The 20,259-nt window shown below is 46.3% G+C and overlaps 1 protein-coding gene across 1 annotated transcript in view; it reads left to right on the top strand.

The window, feature by feature from the left end:
* Positions 1–20,259, top strand: part of AAGAB (alpha and gamma adaptin binding protein) — a 52,342-nt gene that overhangs the window by 7,757 nt on the left and 24,326 nt on the right. The window contains exons 2-5 of the mRNA XM_056127239.1: positions 11,979–12,169; positions 12,450–12,546; positions 13,042–13,131; positions 18,743–18,826. Coding sequence (XP_055983214.1) covers positions 11,979–12,169; positions 12,450–12,546; positions 13,042–13,131; positions 18,743–18,826 — 462 coding nt within the window. The remainder of the gene's footprint in view (positions 1–11,978; positions 12,170–12,449; positions 12,547–13,041; positions 13,132–18,742; positions 18,827–20,259) is intronic.

The raw sequence follows: 20,259 nt of genomic DNA, 5'->3' as shown, positions 1-20,259 counted from the left end.
ATTCATTGTTTCAAAAAAAGATTCACCACTATTATTTAGAGTTTACCCCCCCCCCCCCAAATCAGACATGCTGACAAAGCATTGTGAAGTGATTTGCTTTCTACAGCTGGGTTCAAGAATTATATGTTGGTTTTGGATTTCTGCTATTTTACTTATTGACCCTGGAAGTATTTCTACTGAAAGTCAGATAGTTAAGAAATTGGTTTCTGTGCTCTGGAGTCGTGGCCGTGCTGGAGAGCCGCTAGTGGGGGGCAACTGGTGGCCTCCGTAGGGCGTGAAGGGCGGACCAAAACGCTCCCCTTCCAATGAGGTTTTAGTCGCCCCCACTCCCCCGGCTCATACCTGCTGTCCACAAGGCTCCCATGTGGCTGCCATCTTTCTTTCCAGAGAGGAGAAGGTGACTGGGGCAACACCCTTTCCCCTCCGGACAGACCTGATGGCCTGGATTAACGCATAGTCCGTTCACTTTTCTGCTCCAAGATGCCGGGTTCTGCATTAAGTCCTTGTGCTTCTGGGGCTGTGGCTGTGCTGGAGAGCCGCTCGCTGGGGGGCAACTGGTGACCTCGGTAGGGCGTGAAGGACGGACCGGAACGCCCCCCTTCCCATGAGGTTTTAGTCGCCCCCACACCCCTGGCTCATACCTGCTGTCCACAAGGCTCCCATGTGGCCGCCATCTTTCTTTCCAGAGGGAGGAGGGTGGAAGGGACCAACACCCTTTCCCCTCCGGGCAGACATGATGGCCTGGATTAACGCATAGTCCTTTCACTTTTCTGTTCCAAGCTGCTGGGTTCTGCATTAAGTCCTTGTGCTTCTGAGGCCATGGCCGTGCTGGAGAGCCGCTCGCGGGGGGCAACTGGTGACCTCGGTAGGGCATGAAGGACGGACCAGAACGCCCCCTTTCCCATGAGGTTTTAGTCGCCCCCACACCCCCGGCTCATACCTGCTGTCCACAAGGCTCCCATGTGGCCGCCATCCTTCTTTCCAGAGAAGAGAGGGTGAATGGGGCAACACTCTTTCCCCTCCAGACAGTCATGATGGCCTGGATTAACGCATAGCCCGTTCACTTTTCTGCTCCAAGCTGCTGGGTTATGCATTAAGTCCTTGTGTTTCTGGGGCTGTGGCCGTGCTCCAAACTTAACTATGATTTTCAGAGAGAAACGTTGGGTGGTTTACTTCTCATGGATCACTTTGTATATAGAGAGATGTCGCACGTTGGTGTAAGAGAAAAAATCCTAGTTCCCGCATACTCGAGCTGTGGTTGTAGAGGCTTCTGGTCACCGGGGTTCCATCTGGGGGAGGCGGGATGCAGTACCTACCCCATCTGGGGCTTCCCGATGATCTCGGCTCTTTTTGGAACCTGTTTTTTTTTTTTTCCTTCGGGATCTGAGGATCCCGCCCTCCATGTTGTCCTTCTCTTCTGCTGAATCTGTATCTAAATGTTTTAATGAACGCTAAGAGAAGGCTTCAAATTTGGCCTTTATTTCATGAGTGATGTTAAGTCATCAACCAAGGAGAAGACAGATTAAATGCAAGTTCTCCCCATACATATGACATTTGATCAAAAGTTCTTGACAGCCAGAAACTGCATTTATTGAAGGTGGATGGCAGAAATGGTGGTAGGAGATTTGAGAACTTTTTTTTTTTTTCAAATTAGTCTTGGACCAAACCTGGTGGTGCTCAGGGGTTATTCCTGACTCTGCTCTCAGGGGTTACTCCTGGAGGGGACTGGGGAACCATATGGGATGCCGGAGATTGAATGTGGGTTGGCTGTGTACAAGACAAGCACCGTACCCACTGTACTACTGCTCTAGCCCCTAAAGTGAGAGCTTTTATGACCCAAGCCTGGTTTTTCTTTTCTGGAGCCTTCATCGATGAGCTGTGCCTATTTTCTTTTCTTACTTGAGTATAGAGTTACATCGTGTGACATTTTTGACAATCCTTTGGATAACTGTTGATGCAGGAAATGGCTCTAAGGTGTTTGTATAACTGGGAGCAGAGAGTAGAAAGCGATATTCCAGAGGAAAAATCCTAGACACAGAACAAAACCATTTACATGAGGGGACTGTTTCATACTAGGACATTCAGAGCATATCTAAACTCTCACCTTTATGTCCAGGTCACCTAATGCTTTTTTTTTCCTGGTCACAAAAGGTAAAAACATCTAGAAAATATGCCGTGGTCATTTCTTTAGAAAGCATATTGGTTTCTGCATTGTAGAAGCAGTTTTTCTGCAAATGATGACACTATTCAATAAGTAATGAAATCTGGTCTAAGACCATTCTTGAGAAAGGTTGCAGTATGAGAATAATTCCAAGGATGCCTATAGGAATGATCTCCCGGACCCACCGTGCTGTTTATGCCACTTCACACAGACTCAGAATCCAGCACTCAGGATTATATACCTGGCCACTGGGTTGGCCCAGATGAACAGAAAACAGCGGGAAACTCTTTTCAGAGCCTCTATGATGTTTTAGGTTTAGTGATGAATCACTGCCATAGGGCTTGATTTTGGGGTGCAGCCCTGAGGACTGTTACACAGAGATGGGGCCAAGTATTTATTTGCTTGGATCAAAATCAGTGTTCTCAGAACAGGACTGCATGTGATACTGGTTGTTAACAGCCCTGTTAGGCTGGCCTAAGAGAAGTACTATTCTGCCTCAAATCTGTTGGATTGGTCAGAGTGTTTGTGGAGTTAATTGTTTGTGAATTGAGCTGTGCTACCCTTTTCCCAATCACCCAACTTTAAACACACTCACTTTTTATTTGCCATGTATTCGGCCAGGGTCTTTACATGTGCCATTGTGGTTCTAAATCACCTGAAACACTCACCTACCTCATTGCCTTCAAGATGCCAGGCTGCTGTCAAACAGCTTTCTCAGTGGGTAATTTAGATCCCATCAAATCCACCTCTTCCAAGTGTGAACCATTTCTGTCATCCCAGAAGGATGCCGTGTCTCTTTGCCGCCATTGCCGAGTGCCATTCCCACATCTAGGCAGCCTTGCTAGACCCCTTCTGTCTTCATGGATTTGCTCTGGGCATTCTGCAGAAGAGAAATCAGGGAACATGTGAGTTCTGGTGACCGGGCTGTTTCATGTAGCGCACAGAAGGGATGCTTCTGAGATGGGTCCATGCTGCATATACTTCGTATTGGGTAGGGCACATTTTGTTCACTCATCAGTTGATGGGCATTTGAGTTGCTTTCACTTTGGGTCTCTTATAAATAAAGCTGCAGTGGGCATGCTAAGAATTGATTGTACCAGTCTAAGAAACTGCCAAGCTTCCTGTTCTCTGTGGTGACTCTCCCTTTCACAGTCTCATCAGTCATACATGATGGTTCTGTTTTCTTTTTCTTTTTCTTTTGGGGGTGGGGGGCACACCGTCGTGCCCAGGGTTACTCCTGGTGGGGCTTAGGGGACAGTATGGGGTGCTGGGGAATGAACCCCAGGTTGGGTGAGCACAAGGCTGGCACCCTCCCTGCTGCTTATCGCTTGGCCTGAAGGTTCTGATTTCGACATGTTGTTGGCACACATGGTTTTTGCCTGTTTTCTGATGCGTGTGAGTTGGTTTTGATATGCATTTATGCCCAACGTTTTTCTACACCTATGGTTCATTTATCTTCCCTGTTGAAATGTCAATTCAAGTTTTTTGTCCAGGGGCCTGAGAGATAATGCAGTGGAGAGGGTACTTGTTTTGCACCCAGTGGACCCAGGTTCAATTCCTGGCCCCCTGTATGGTCTCCCTCAAGCCCTGCTGGGGGTGATCGCTGAGCACAGAACCAGGATCAAAGCCCTGAGCACCACTGGGTGTGCCTGAAAACAAAACGAAAAACCCCAAAATCTTTTTTCCACTTTGGTGGTCTTTATAATAAGAGTATATGAGCGATAGCGCAGCAGGTAGGGCGTTTGCGTTGCACACAGCTAACCCGGCTGACCCGGATTCGATTCCTCTGCCCTTCTCAGAGAGCCCGGCAAGCTACTGAGAGTGTCCGCACGGCAAAGCCTGGCAGGCTACCCATGATGTATTCAATATGCCAAAGACAGTAACAACAAGTCTCACAATGGAGTTGTTACTGGGTCCACTCGAGCAAATTGATGAACAACGGGAGGACAGTGACAGTGATTCTAGATACAAATTCCTCATCTCACCGAGGCTTTGCAAAATTTATCTCCCATTGGTTTGTTTTCATGCCGCAATCTCTTGAAAGGCTAAAGTGTTAAAGCATTTTGGTGAAATTCAATTGATTGTTTTCTTTCTCTTATCCATGGACCATGTGTCACCCAGTTGTGATTTTGTCCTTGAAGAACTGTCCCGATCCTGGTGTGCTGTGTGCAGTACTTGATGAATCCAGCAGCCCCAGAGCCAGTGCTCTTCACTAATAATTGCTTTTGGGTTTGGGGCCACACCCAGCAGTGCTCAGGGCTGACTCTGGGCTCTGTGCTCAGGGATCCCTCCTGGTGGGTTCAGGAGACCATATGGGGTTCCAGGAAAGAACCCAGATCAACTGTGCAAGGCAAACGCCCTTCCTAACTCTTGCTTTTAGAAGTGCCGTCTCCAGCACATTGACCTTCTTGGAGTAAGTCCACATCTGCTGTAGATGTTGTCATCCTGAACGGTCATAAACATTTTTAGGCCTGGCTCTCTTACTTGATGCTGATATCTTTATGAAAAATTTTCATCAGCACATAAAAATCACTTCCTTGCCATAATTGTCCCATGTAGGTTTATATATTCTTTCCTTGAGGAATAGTTTTTAACTAGTAAAAACTATGGGTTTTATGGTTTGGATGACTAAAGAAAGTGGGCTAAAGACCATGGCTCTCCAAACACCATTCGGCATGACCCTTGGCCCAGACTTCTACAGGTCTGACCCGCCTGGCCAGGTGGAGACTCACTGAGAATGTCCCCAGGCCCCCTTAGAACTGTTTGGGAGCACCCCATCCCCAACCTGAGGGGAGGAACCCAACAATTAAGAAAATGAGATAAGGGGCCAGAGAGATAGTTCAGTGGGTAGGGCGGTCATCTTGCATCCATATAGTCCCCCAGCACCACCAGGGCTTATCTCTGAGCACAGAGCCAGGAGTCAGCCCTGAGCATAGTTAGGTGTGACCCAAAAAGACAAAAAGAAAAAAATAAAACATGTACGATAGCTTTTGTTAGAGGTAGGTTTGATGAGATCCAAGTGAAAGACATTTGGGCGGGCTGGTTGGTCACTGACGCCTGATTTCAGTTCTTTGAGGAAGACTGTGATCAGCTTTTGTTGCGTGCACACAGCTGAGTGAGTCTCACAAGTTGCCTTGCTTTCTTGACTTTGGGGGCCCTCGGAATGTTGGGGGTGACCTGCACTAAGGAGTTAGGGTCTCCTGCAGCATTCCTGACCTCTGCCCCCTCCATCCCAGTTGGGTCTCTCTGCAAGTGACCAGCAGTGTCTCCAGATGTCCCCAGGGGATGAAGAGGCCTCCCTGACAGCCGAAGAACCCTGCTTGAGAGGTCGGGGCTTCGTCTCGAGTAAGGGGTGCGGCAGGATTCAAGGAGCCCCCTCCCGAAGGAAGGCCAGCCCACCCACCAGCCCCGGGGATTGTTCCCGAGCAGCTGATGCCCCCGCAGCTCTGAAAAACCGTTTCTCTGTCGGCAGCCCGTCTCCACCGCTGGCTTCGTTTCACACAGGCTGCAGGTCTCCGAGGGCGTGCAGAGACCGTGCAGGCCCCTCCCCAACAATTACTTATCGATGACGCTGTGGTGACCAATTCCAGATGGCTGTTGGGAGACATCAGCACGCGGGAAGCAGGGCTGAGTTGAATTTCCTCAGCTTCCTTCGCTCGAAACTCTGTCACTGCTGTTCCAGAAAGCCCCCCAGAGTGAGCAGGACACTAGGTGTGGGCTGAGAGCGGAGGCCCACGTGGGCCAATTAAGTGCTGTACACGAGCCAGGATTGCCAGGCCATCATTGTCCCTTGTGGCCAGCTGCCGCTTTCTGACAGTCCAGTTACCCTCCTCCTGGTGGAAACCAAGGCTGCGGCCACGGGCCCTGGAGGACTGCAGTAGGGGACAGGATGCAGGGCTTCCGGACACCAACCTCTGTGAATGCCAAACTCAGACACCTCATGCCTGTTCGTTTTTATAATGCATCTGTTTACTTATTGTCGACCTGGAGGTTGCATGGGAGCCTCACACACGCAAGGCAGGTGCTCTACACCGAGCCATACTTCTGACCTGCCCCTGGCACCGCTTGTAACTTTTAAACCTGGCAGGCACCCAGGGGCCCTGTCGGTTGCAGCTTGATGCTCTGACCTGGTCCTTGAGAAATAACAGAGCCAGGAGTGATATTTGCAGGGCAGTGGGGCTCACCAGGTCATGCAGCGGAGAGGGCCCTTGCCTTTCATGCAGCTGACCTGTTCAACCCCCGATGGTTCCCATATGATGCTCCAAGCACCAACAGGAGTAATTTCTGAGTGTAGAACCCGGAGTAAGCCCTGAGCTTTGCTGGGAGTGTCCACACAATGAAAGCTTCTCAAGCAGGGGGAAAGAGAATGAAATTTGTATTTCAAACTTGAGTGAAGGGCTGTCGTACTTCCTCTTCCTGTTGGTACTGATGGCTGTAGGAAAACACAGGTCCTGGACGGTGTTCTTGTGAGACCAGGTTTGCAGCGAGATCCCTGGCTGGGAGCGAGTGTTTCTCTGTCAACCGACGGCTCACAGCTCCACCAGGTGGCTGCCGTCAGAGAGAGTGACCGGAGCTGCCGGGACCGGGATCTGGGCATCATCTGGTGCCATCAAGGTTCAGTGGAGTGAAGGGCCATGGAGGACAACTGGTTTGCAGGTTTTTCTAGGAATTCTGCCTGACCTCCCCCTCCAAGATCGGTGTGACTTTCTGACATGCAAGTCCTTCTACCCAGAGCAGCTTCCCAGATTGTCGGATGGTCAGGGTGCTGCAGGCGCGTGGGCCCTGCTGCCACTTCCTCTGGCTCTGTCCTTCAGGCACAGCCCGCGGGTGCTCTCAGCCCACGCTGCTCGTGTTTGTGCCCTGTGTCGCAGTGACGGTGGGCAGAGGCGGGTGGCCCTGCCCCTGCTGGCTCCTGCTAGGGAAGGGGCCGGGGCTCTTGGTGCTGGGTCTTCTCTGCAGAGTGAGAAATGTACTGGCTGGCCTCTCAGAAGTGGCTGTCAGGTACACAGTTGTGTGAGCGACTTTGAAATTGGAGAGAAATAAAATGTGGCACGTTTGAAACAAAGTAGCAGAGATGGGAGGAACGGTGTGTTGGTATAGCTTTTGCTTCATCACTGTTCTGGGGCCATGCTGCTGTCATTGCTGGTTGCTGGGGGGGCTGTGGGGGGCGCGCTGGTGTCGGGCTCCTATTTACACTTAAAAAAAATTACTAGGATGCACTAATCATTCTCTCCCCCTCAGTGTTCCCGGGGCACGGGTGTGATGATATCGTCCACGTAGAACCTCACTTGAAAGTGTCTGATCAAATATAAAATGCTGAAGGATGCACCTAATCTGGGCCAAGGAATGCAGTTCAGTGAGAGACACACCTTTTCTCAGCCAGAGTCATCAGCTAACATGAAATAAAATGAGTGAAAATGTCCCAAGCTTAACCAGTTGCAATTTGGGATATTGCAGATGGTTCATTTTAGAGTCAGTGTTTAGAAAACAAGAGCGCAGGGCCCAGGAGAGAACTTGAAAGAGCTTTGCATGTGTGAGGTCTTGGGTTCAGTCCCAGAGGCCATAAAGCAAAAAATGAATTAGAAAAAGTGTATTTAAAATTTAAAGTTGAGCAGTCACACTGTTTAGGCAGCACAATGAATAAAACACAAGCAGCAACTATTAAAACACCAAGAGGTAACATTCATTTTCTCTTCTCTCTCTCTCTCTCTCTCTCTCTTTCTTTCTTTCTTTCTTTCTTTCTTTCACATTCATTTTCTTTAGTGCCTCTCTGGGTTTAGGAAGAGAAACAAATACCTTCTTTCTGTGTGTTTAGTAAATATCTTAACCGTTTGAAAATCAAAGTATAAAATAGGAAAAAAATTTTTTCTTTCTTGGTTTCAGAGTTTACTCCGTGCTCTATTCTTATTCCTGGTGGGCTTGGGGGACCATATGGGATATGGTGAGTTGAACCTGGGTCAGCTGTGTGCAAGGCAAGCATCCTACCTACTATCCCTCCAGGCCCTAAAATGAAACTTTTAAAAAAATTTTTTTTAATTTTAGTGAATCACCGTGGGGTAAGTTACAGACTTACAAACTTTCGTGCTTGCATTTCAGTCATACGATGATCAAGTACAATGATCGAGTACCCATCCCTCCACCAGTGACCATTCTCCACCACCAGTGATCCCAGTATCCCTCCCACCACCCCCAACCCAACACCCACCCCCTTCGCCTCTGAGGCAGGGCATTCCCTTTTGTTCTCTCTTTCCTTTTGGGTGTTGTAGGTTGCTCTAGTACCATCTAAAATGAAACTTTTTAAGAGCTCTAGTGACAGACTGATTTCTTCTCTTGTATTCTAGACAAGATTTATTCCATGACAGCTCTGGGAATTAAACCCGGACCTCCTGCATGCAAAACACTTGGGTCTTTGAACTATCTCTCCAGCTCTATTTTCTTGTATTCTAGAATGACTAGAATCACTAGAATAATAAAATCCAATTAATAAATTCTGTAATGGGTCTAGGTAATCTAAATGGTAGCTGGTGAGCTGGTGACATTTTACTCATTTTTTTTTTCATGTTAGTTGAAGACACTGATTTGAAGGAGGTATAGCCCAGATTTCCTCTCAGCTTTTAACCTGTCTAGTTGGGGAAGGCAGGACCAGGTAGGCCTGGTTGATTTATCCTGAGCCAGTGAACTCTTTCATTCTCTGTGATTTTCAAAACAGTTAAAACTATTATTTGTTTTTTAAAGTACACATCCATGAAGACTGATTCTGTGGGTAGATCCTTCTACCTTTGGGGAAATCTGATCCTGGCATTTTTCCAGTCACACATCCCGTCACCTGGCTGATGTTGGAATATTAGCTCTGATTTCTTTTTCATCTTTTTTTTAATTTGTCTGTTTTGTTTTGTTTGGGGGGGGGGGCTGCACCCAATGATGCTCAAGCTCTGTACTCAGGAATCACTCTTGGCAGTGCTCAGGGGACTGTAGGGGATGCTGGGATTTGAATCTGGGTTGGCCACGTGCAGGGCAAGCACCCACCCAGGGGCTTTCACACTGTACTATTGCTCCAGCCCCAGCTCTGATTTCTAATCGAGAAATCTAGGAGGGTTTTTCTTCTGTGAGACGTTTACATGAAAACAGATTTTAATAACTCTCTGTTCTTCCTACTTTTCTCCTACCCTGAACTTGCTGTAACGCTCCAGGAGGGATATTGCACCTGGCTGCTCCGGAACTGATTGATAGTTAAGAAAAGATTATAACTTTTGCTAGAAAATTAAGCTGAGAGATTTCTTAAGGAGATAAGGCAAACTCATATTTTAAAATAGTGACATAAGCCTGTCAGTTTCAAAGTAATAATTCTGGCTTTGTTTAAAAATAAATTAAAAAAAAACAAATTCTGTTAGTGGGCTTAAAAATAATTACTAAGTTAGCTGTACGCAGAAGGCGAAGTCTCACATTAATTATATTACTTTGGGGGGTCTCCAGGCAGTCCTCAGGGGTTCCCCAGGGCCCCTTCCCACCAGTCCGGCTAGTGGCTCTGGACCAGAGTCAGGGTGCAGCCGCCCTACACTTCCGAGTTTGTGCCTGTGACTGTCCTGCTGTCACTCTGGTCCTGACGTTTATTTTAGACATAATGTTTGTAGTATTTCCCTTCTCTTCCCTTTGTTGCTCTTCTGGGGGCTTTCACACTTTGGCTGGCTGGGGGTAGCTGTCCTGGTGCTGTGGTGCTGCTCACCAGGGGGCGCTCTGGTAGTCCTCAATGTGCTTTTAGAGTCACATGCTCCTGACCACAGTGCTCGCACACCTTTTGCTGTGGGGCTTTCATACACCTGGCTGTGCCCTGCGATGGAGCACTCCGCTGCTGCCCAGGGGTCCCAGACAGCAGAGCTAGCAGGAACGGTGGGGATTGAACTCCGGTCCCCTCACTTGCATCCTGGAGTGCCCCCTGCCACTGAGCCAGCTTCGGGACTTAGTTTAATGTTCTTATTTAAAACAGAAGTCTCATTGGCAGCAGTTCTTCCTCACAACCACGTGATGGAAATTTTCCAGTGAAATGAAAGTGCACATAGGTGCTTTTAATTTTATTCCTTATATCCTTAGCCGCCTTTTGAATTAAACAGTTTCCCTACCTCTTTTTGTTGAGCAAACACTGTGCAGTGTTCCAAACACATCATCTTAGCTCTGGAATTTAAAATGACTACTAATTTTATAGCACAGAGGGTAGGGCATTTGCCTTGCACACGGTCAACCTGGGTTCAATTCCTCCACCCCTCTCGGAGAGCCTGGCAAGCTACCAAGAGTATCCCACTCACATGGAAAAACCTGGCAAGCTACCCATGACGTATTCGATATGCCAAAAACAGTAACAAGTCTCACAATGGAGACGTTACTGGTGCCCGCTCGAGCAAATCGATGAACAACGGGAGGACAGTGCTACAGGTCTACTAGTTTTCTGTGTCTGTTAACTGTGAATTTAAGGACAATTTTTATATTCATCTTAGTATGTAATATTCTTTTTTTGCAAAGGGTGGGGGTTGAGGCCACACCTGGCAGTACTCAGGACTTGCCCCTGGCTCTGTGCTCAGGGATTACACCTGGTGGGGCTCGGGGCACCCTCTGTGGTGCTGAGATTCAAATTGGGCTCGGAGGCAAAGCACCTTAACTTATACTGTCTCTCCAAGCCCCCTATAGCAACTCAGCTAGTGGCACATCATTTTACTTCTCACATCTGCATTAAACGGAAATAGTGGGTCTGAGCATGAGCGATGGGTGTTTGTTTATAATAATTTTTAATATCTCTGCCAGTTCTGAATATCGTATGACATTACGGAAGCAAAATGTTTCCATGGTCTCACGACCACATCTGTATTTGTTCATCATTCTAGTTATGGTGGTGATGCATATGAGTTTCTGAAAGATTTCATTATATCCTAAGTCATTTAATTTGCATGGTTATTATAGATATTTAAAATTCGCCAGAAGTGTCTTTCAAATAAGAGGAGATGGAATTGGGATAATTTTTCATTATCAACTCTTTCATTTCACTCATCAAATTAATGCATAAGCTTTTGGCCCAAGAAATATGTGTGACTCTTTTGCTTGATAATATTATAGCCTTAATGCTTGTCTTGTAAGCACGCAAAAAGGCCAAAATAGTTATCTGTCCTCAGATTGTCATAATCTTCCATCTCCCATGAAGCAGTGAAATAAATGAGGTTGCATGTTTCTCGGCCACTTCCTCCTGTCTGGTCAGACGACAGTTGGATTCTCTGACCCAGTCCCAGTCATTACTGTGTTAAAAGACAAAGGCCAGTGAGTTAACTCAGGTCACCATCACTTTTACAACCCAATAATCAAAGAAGAAAAAAAAAGATCAGAGAAGAAAATATAATAATATTTTGCTCCTGATAATAATAGTTTTCTCATAAGGAGCATTGTTTTAACTGTTTGTGAGTATCACTGCCACTGTCATCCCATTGTTCATTGATTTGCTTGTGTGGGCACCAGTAATGTCTCCATTGTGAGACTGGTTACTGTTACTGTTTTTGGCATATCGAATATGCCACGGGGAGCTTGCCAGGCTCTGCCATGTGGGTGGAATACTCTTGGTAGCTTGCCAGGCTCTCCGAGAGGGACGGAGGAATCGAACCCGGGTCGGCCGCATGCAAGGCAAACGCCCTACCCACTGTGCTATCGCTCCAGCCTGTTTTTGTGAGTATAGGGTGGAGAAAAGCTTTTTGGTACCCAGCCAGAGCACCCTGTTCTCTTCCCTCCCTGAGAATGCTTGACATCCTTTGGCCTCACCTGTTCCCTGTTAATGTTTTCATAGATATCCTTGGGACTGAAGATCTCGTGGTGGAAGCGACGGCTGACGATGCTGTGAGGCTATACCCCTGGACCATTGATAACAAGTACTATACTGCGGATATCAATCTGTGTGTGGTGCCAAACAAGTGTCTTGTCACCCCCGAGATCGCAGAGTCTGTCCAAGCCTTTGTCATCTACTTTGACAGCACACAGGTAAGGTTTGGCTTCCCTGCTGCCCGCCCGCTGCATGCTCTGTGGGTTTTCTTAATGTCTCCTTAACTCTTTTTATTTGTTGGCTTTTGGGCCACACTCAGTGATGCTCAAGGCTTACTTCTGACTCTGTGGTTAGGGATCACTTCTGGCGGTTCTCAGGGGACATACAGGATTCCAAGGATCAAACTGGGTTGGCCGCTTGCAAGGCAAATGCCCTCCTCGCTGTACAGTTCTCCAGCCCTTAATGTCTCTTTTTCTGTTGCATTTTCCTTCCCTGTAGAAGTCTGGTCTTGATAGCGTCTCCTCGTGGCTTCCCCTGGCTGAAGCATGGTTACCTGAGGTCATGATCTTGGTCTGTGATCGAGTGTGTGAGAACGGTAAGGCCCCTGGGTGTCCAGTGGTCAGTGCATGTGGCTTTCCTTGGGAAATAAAAGGATCTTTGTTTCTATGCTTAGAGCGGCACATCTGGTATAACGTTGTCAAAAATATTGCCAGCTATTTTCCTTTCAAATATTGCAGTATTTACTTTTTTTTTTTTTTTAGGACCAAACACTTTGGGTTTGAGAAATTCATTCTTTTTTGGTGCTGGGGATCACAAGAAAACATTGGGGTGGGGGGAGGTGGTTACAGACCACTCCTGGCCATGTTCAGGCGACCCTCTATGGTGCCAGGAGCCTTAACAGGGGTCAGCCCTTGCAAGACAAGCAACTAAATCCCTGAACTTGCTCTTGGCTCTGGAACCATTTCTTTCCATGGCAGGTCATTTTTGGTTGCTTTTTGAATGTCACCAGCCAATGAAGGGTGCCAGGGATACTTGGATAATATTGTAGGTGATGGTCCTGTGTTGTTTTTCCTTTTGTGTACTACTTTAGGTGTAACCCGACAGAAAGCTCAGGAGTGGTGTATCGACCATAGCTTCGAGCTGGTGGAACTTAGCCCTGAGGAGCTGCCCGAGGAGGACGGTGAGTGCTCAGGAGTCGCGGGGAGACGCGGCACTCAGATTCAGGCAGGAGAGGTTACCCACAGGAGAGGCAGCAGAGTAAAGCTTCAAAACAACTGTATGTGTCAGCTGAAAGCATCGGGACAAAAGTCATTATTGTGGCTTTCTCATAAATCTTCTCTTTAATTGAGGAATCCATGCATTTCAAAATTTTGAGGTGTTCTTTGCTTTTATCATTGATAAGGATAGTGGATTTGTACTTTAAATTTTCCTACTTTTCGGGGCCAGAGCAATAGTACAGTGAGCAGTGCATTTGCCTTGCATGTGGCAAACCTGGGTTCCATCCCTGGCACCCTACTTGGTCCCCCAAGCCCACCAGGAGTGATTCCTCCTCAGCACAGAGCCAGGAGTTAGCCCTGAGCACTGTTGGGTATGGCCTCAGAACAAATTAAAAAATCACTAATGTTCCTGTCTCTTTTTCCTTTCTCCTGTGTACAATTGTAACTACTTTCATAAGTAAAGTTATGCTCCTTCCTTGAACGTTAGGAACCTTAAGGGGCACATCAGTTTTTTTGTTTTCATGTTTTTAAAGAATTTTTTAATTTTTAATTTGTTAAAACTTTTTTTTATTGAATCACTGTGAGATATACCCTTACAAAGCTGTTCACGATTAGGTTTCAGTCATACAGTATTCCAACACCTACCCTCCACCTGTGTACATTTCCTGGCACCAGTGTCCCCAGGTTCCCTCCCATCACCCCCCACCCCCACTCCCCGCCTGCCTCTGTGCAGTCACTTTTCTTCTTTCTCTCTCTCTCTCTCTCTCTCTCTCTCTCTCACACACACACACACACACACACACTCTCACTCTCTCTCTCTCTCTCTGTGTCTCTCTCTGTCTTTGTCTCTCTGTCTGTATGTCTCTCTTTTTCTTTTAAGCCTTACCACTATGATTGCACATGTTATTTAGCTGCTCCCCAGGGAAGAAATGGAAAAGTCGTGCAGTGACAGAACTGCTAGGGAGGGGGGTCTTGAAAAATATATCAGTTGTTCCAAAGGGTGATAGTTTTGATGGGGGCCAAGCAGTGCTCCGGAGCTGCAGGTCCCCAGTGGGGGTCTTCGCCCGCTGGCTCGGTGCTTCAGTGTAAGGCACCGAGGGTCAGCAGGGTCCACACTGCTAGATCCCGAGGGCGTCCCAGAGGTGTGGGGAGTCCTCTGGTGCCGGGGCCTGGACACTGGGTCCAAGTGCATGTTGGGCGCGTGTTCCAACTGCTGTACTGTCTTCTGCCCCTTACATTCTGGCTTTTTGATTTTTCTTTCTTCTTGAAAGTGCTGTTACCAGGAATAAAATCCTAGCATAAAAGATAGAAATGAAGTGAAAAGGCTCATTTATCTTCTCTGTACATTTTTGGTTTTGTTTTGGGTTTATACCTGCAGTGCTCATAGCTGACTCCTGGCTGTTCACTCGGGAATTATTCCTGGCAGTGCTTGGGGGACTATTTGGGATGCTGGGGATCGAACCCAGGTCAGACGCTTGGAAGGCAAGTGCCCTCCATGCTGCACTATTGCTCCAGTGCCTCTCCCTGTACATTTTTTTAAAAAGTTTTTATTAGTGAAACACCATGAAGTACAGTTGTACACTTAAAAATTTTTGTGCTTGGGCTTCAGTTATACAATGATCGAGTACCCAATCCTCCACTAGTACCCATTCTCCACCACCAATGATCCAAGTATCCCTCTCACACCCCCGCCCCCATCCTCTCATCCCACCCTGCCTCTGTGGCAGGGCATTCCCTTTTGTTCTCTCTCTCCTTTTGGGTGTTGTGGTTTGCAAAAGAGGCATTGAGTGGCAGTCATGGTTGGTCTCTAGTCTGCTTTCAGCATGCATCTCCCATCCTGGAAGGATCCTCCCAACTCCCTTTATTTGTTGCTCCCTTCTCTATCTGAGCTGCCTTTTCCCCTAGCATGTGCTGCTGGCCTCTAAGCCCTGGAGTAAACCTTCTGGTACTTATCTCGACTATTCTTGGGTGTTAGTCTCCAATTTTGTTACTTTATGTTCCCCAGATGAATGCAGTCTTTCTATGTCTGTCCCTCTCTTTCTGACTCATTTCACTTAGCATGATACTTTCCATGTAGTACCACTTGTATGTAAATTTCATGACTTCATCTTTTCTAACAGCTACATAGTACTCCATTGTGTAGATGTACCAAAGTTTCTTTAACCAGTCATCTGTTCTTGGGCATTCAGGTTTCTTCCAGTTTCTGGCTATTGTAAAGAGTGCTGCAATAAACAAACAAGTGCAGATGGCACTTTGACTGTACTTTTTTGCCTCTCTGGGATATATTCCCAGGAGTGGTATTGCTGGGTCAAATGGGAGCTCAGTTTCTAATTTTTTGAGAATCGTCCATTCTGTTTTCCAAAAGGGCTGAACCAGTCGGCATTCCCACCAGCAGTAAAGAAGAATCCCTTTCTCACCACGTCTGCGCCAACACTGGTTCTTTTGTTCTTTAGGATGTGGGCCAGTCTCTGTGGTGTGAGATGATATCTCATTGTTGTTTTGATCTGCATCTCCCTGATTAATGATGTAGAGCATTTTCTCATGTTCCTTTTTGTCATTTGGATTTCTTCTTTGAGAAAGATTCTCTTCATTTCGTTGCCCCATTTTTTGATGGGGTTGGAAATTTTCTTCTTGTGCAGTTCAACCAGTACTTTGTATATCCTTGATATTAACCCCTTGTCAGATGAGTATTGGGTGAATATCCTTTCCCATTCTGTAGACTGTCTTTGTGTTTTGGTCACTGTTTCTTTTGAGGAGCAGAAGCTTCTTAGTTTAAGATAGTCCCATTTGTCTATCTCTGTTTTCAGTTGCTTGGCCAGTGGCATGACATCTTTGAAGATACCATTCACTTCAATGTCGTGGAGGGTTTTGCCAACCTTGTCTTTTAATGTACCTTATGGATTCTGGTCTGATGTTGAGGTCTTTAATCCATTTTGATCTTACTTTTGTACGTGGTGTTAGGCAGAGATCTGAGCCCTCTTTTTTTGCATGTAGCTGTCCAGTTTTGCCAGCACAATTTGTTAAAGAGGCTTTTCTTGTTCCACTTCACATTTCTTGCTCCCTTATCAAAGATTAGATGCTCATATGTTTGGGGAGGGGGGAGGGAGATGTCAGTATATTCCACCCTGTTCCATTGGTCTGCAGCTCTGCCTTTGTTCCAATACCATGCTGTTTTAATTATTACTGCTTTGTAGTAGAGTTTGAAATTAGGGAGGTTGATTCCTCCCATTTACTTTTTCCCAAGAATTGTAACCAGTATAATTTCTCTCTTTTTAAAGCTACTTTCATTCAAATTATAGGTGTAAAATTTAAAAATTTTGCAAATTTAGTCTAGCTGTTTGTAAATTACTAGCATGTGAGTACCATAAAGATAATAAATTCTGGATATATATATATACATATATATATACACACACACACACATACACACACACACGTAGCTTCCGTTTTTACTAAGGTACTATGATTTACAATACTGTTGACGATAGTTTCTTGCGTGCACTGTCCCAGCACTGCCCCCTCCACCAGGGTGCCCACTTCCCTCCACCAACCCTCCACCGAGGTCTCATTCTGGAGACCAGCTCTCCTGATCTGTTGCCTTTGGGTCCTCATTGCTCCCCTTTCTGTGTGTCTTTATGTCCTATGAGAGGTTGTCCTGTGCCTGTGTCTGTCCCTCTCCTGGCTGACTTCACAGTGGGCACATAGTGGCCGGTTGCTTGATCTCGTCTTTTCCAAGAGCTGCACGGTCTTCGTTCCCTTCCATCCTCTTGGTGCCGTTCCCCACACGAAAAACAACTTCCGGATCCACTCATCCAGAATGGAACATTTCCGTAGTTTCATATCTTCAAGATTTATTTGTTTCATATCATGGAAAGTAGCTAAAACCTCCCTAGAATTTTAAAATGCAAACGAGTCTACATCACATGGCTTCAGTTTTTATTTGCATGGATTATTTAAGCCTTGGGACTCTTAAAAGTTTGGGCTTTTTATCACAGCTGATAGTTCCAGCCCCTCGTTCTAGCACTGAGACATATTAGGCTTTCAAGAGTCAAGTCATTCACAGTCAAGATAAACATGCTTGCTTTAGGTCTTCATTTAAACATTGGAGGTGATAAGTTCATCTTTGGAGATTCTTTTCCATTTGTTCGTCTTTCAAGAATTGAGTCATTTGCAGTGAGCATAAACATGCCTTAACCAACTCTTTCCCAATGTAAATATTGAAGGTGATAATGGGAGTCATATCCTCCTCCCCCCCCCCCCCCCCTTTAGGGTGGAGTGGTACTGTCAGGTTGTTGTTTGCTTTGGAGTCTTCCCTATCCTGTTCTGTGCTCGGGATGACCCTGGCCTGCTGTGGGGCCAGGGACTGAACCAGTGCGTCAGCCAACGGCAGCCAGCACTGACCCTGAAGCACAGCCCCTCTGGCCCTGGACTGGTGTTTTTAACCAGCCACCAGTCTTATCAGTTACTGAGAGCTGCTTCCCTCGCTGCTACCATATTGGGCAGTGAGACAAGAGTCTTCCCTCCAGGAATGCCCAGCCTGATGAGGGTGGTCACCCAGTAAATCACCAGTCCCGGGGATCTTTCCTTTTGCATCAGGGTTCACAGAGCGCCACTTCCTTTTGTTCTGCCCTTGGTCAGATGGCTAATAAGTTACAGACCCTGGATCCAAATTCAGCTCTGCCTTCTGACTCTGAACTCTACCTGTTATAACCGCCCCCAACAAGGCCGTGCCAACTCTGTTCCCATGTGGGCTGTGTTGGGGAAACTCTTTAAAGACTTTTCTCTTTGGATCCCAAGGAAATCATTTCTGCTCCTGTCTCCCATGCGCATCCCTTAGTCATGATTTGAAGGAAAACCATTTTCTTTGTGTCCATCACACCCACACCACAGCTGAGGCTGTCGCCTGACTGTCAATGGGGGTTACTAATGGTCTCAGTAATTGGAATTATTGTCTTGGTTTTTGCGGGGGTTTATTCGAGAAGTACCAGTGAGATTCTCGAAGCAGCATAGTGCCAATACTAAATTAAGTCCCTTGTTATTTTAGTGACCTGTCTCCTACGCTTAGGATTTCAGTAATTTTACATCTCAGCCTCAGCCTGTTTTTAGCTGTTCAAGAGCTGTTCTCTGAATGTCCATTATAAATAATTATTACCTTGTTTCTCAGGAGAAATAGGGCAGTTAAAGGAATTCATCACATACAAAGACTGTTCCTGCTTTCAGGAAACTCATTCTCTGTAAATAACCAAGATCGGTGTCTCTGTCACAATCCCAGGATTATGTGATTAACGGAAACCAACGTTTTCAGGAGAATATGAGTGGATTTCATGGGTTAGGCAAGGGGAAATGACTTTATTATATAAATCTCTCGTGTTTACTTCATTGTTTCCGTTTTTCATATATTTTTGTCAGGAGTGCTAAGCTCTAGATTGATTCCCCCCCCCCCTTATTTTATACATTACAATGTGAAATAACAAGTAAGCAAGATAAATTTAGTTACGGTTATTTAAATCATTTAAAACATGGCATAGGTGATGTATGTATGTATAAATATGTATATTTTCCCTCTCTGATTAGATGATTTCCCAGAATCTACAGGAGTGAAGCGAATCATACAAGCCTTGAATGCCAATGTGTGGTCCAATGTAGTGATGAAGAATGGTGAGTAACTTAGGACTCAAAGTCTTTTTTTTTTCTCTTATTAAGTTTAAAATTAATTTAGTTAGATGTAGAACTATTTGGCCTCTGTGAGATCTGTACATATTTTTTCAATTATACATACCATGGCAGGTAATTTTCCCAGTATTCTCTCTCTACTTTTGGGCATTATGTTTAGCTCGGATTTTCCCACCAACATTCAAGCCTGCCTGCCAGGGACAGATGCTAGATAACTTATTGTCTATTGCTCATTTTATTCTATTATTTTCCTTTTTACACATGGCTTATCCATTTTCGGTTCCTCTGCCCCTCTTGGAGAGCCTCGCAAGCTATCGAGAGTTTCCCGCCTGCACAGCAGAGCCTGGCAAGCTCCCCATGGCTTATTCGATATGCCAAAAACAGTAGCAAGAAGTTTCACAATGGAGATGTTACTGGTGCCCGCTCAGGCAAATCGATGAACAACGGGAGGATAGTGCTACATACTCAGTTATAGAAAGAGCCCAAATTAAGATTTATAAGAATTTTAAAAACATGCTTACTAAGAATTTGAGTTTACTTATAATATGCCTTATTGTCATTGATTTTTGTGAAATAATCTCCAAAATTGTAAAATAGGAACCTTACTTTGGTTGGCGGGAGGGAGCAGATGGGGGCACACTGGTGGTGCTCAGGGTGGACCACTGGCTCTGCTCAGGCATCATTCCTGGAGGGCTGAAGGGATCAGATGTGGTGCCGGGGCTCGGACACAGGCTGGCTGCTGTGCTGTCTCTAGACCCCAGGAACCCTACTCTTAATGATCACGAGGGCAACTAGGGGATCAAGGTGTGTACTTGAAAAAAGGTCAGGTATCCATATTCCTCTCAGAGAGCCCGGCAAGCTACCAAGAATATCCCACCTGCGTGGCAGAGCCTGGCAAGCTCCCCGTGGCTTGTTCGATATGCCAAAAACAGCAAAAATAATGAGTCTCATTCCCCTGAACGAGCCTCCAGTACAGCAGCATTGGGAGAGACGAGTAAGGAGAGGCTGCTAAAATCTCAGGGTTGGGATGAATTGAGACATCGCTGGTGCCCGCTCGAGTAAATTAATCAACAACGAGATGGCAGTGATACAGTGATCCATGCCAGGTGGTCTGATGTGATTGGCAAAGCAGGTCATGCATAGACATCACAGGTGACCTCTGCTCTGGATATGAGTGACTAAGGACGCTAAGGAGAGTGAAGGAGAACTAAGAACTAAGGAGAAAGTAAAATACTAAGTCGTCTTCATGAAGTGACCCAGATTTGGGGTGGTGACGGGAGAAAATCCCAAGCAGGGAGGAAGTGTGGTTTCAGAAACATGGTGGGGTGGGGCCGGAGAGGTCGTATAGCAAGTAGGGCACGAGCCAGGAGGAAGTCCTGAACCGAGCCAGGTGGCCCCGCTAAAATAAATGGATGAAT

Source organism: Sorex fumeus, unplaced genomic scaffold, assembly GCF_029834395.1.
Source record: "Sorex fumeus unplaced genomic scaffold, SorFum_2.1 ptg000063l, whole genome shotgun sequence".
Classification (NCBI taxonomy): domain Eukaryota; kingdom Metazoa; phylum Chordata; class Mammalia; order Eulipotyphla; family Soricidae; genus Sorex; species Sorex fumeus.
Note: the sequence above shows the minus strand (reverse complement) of the source record. Positions and strands in the feature narration are given on the sequence as shown.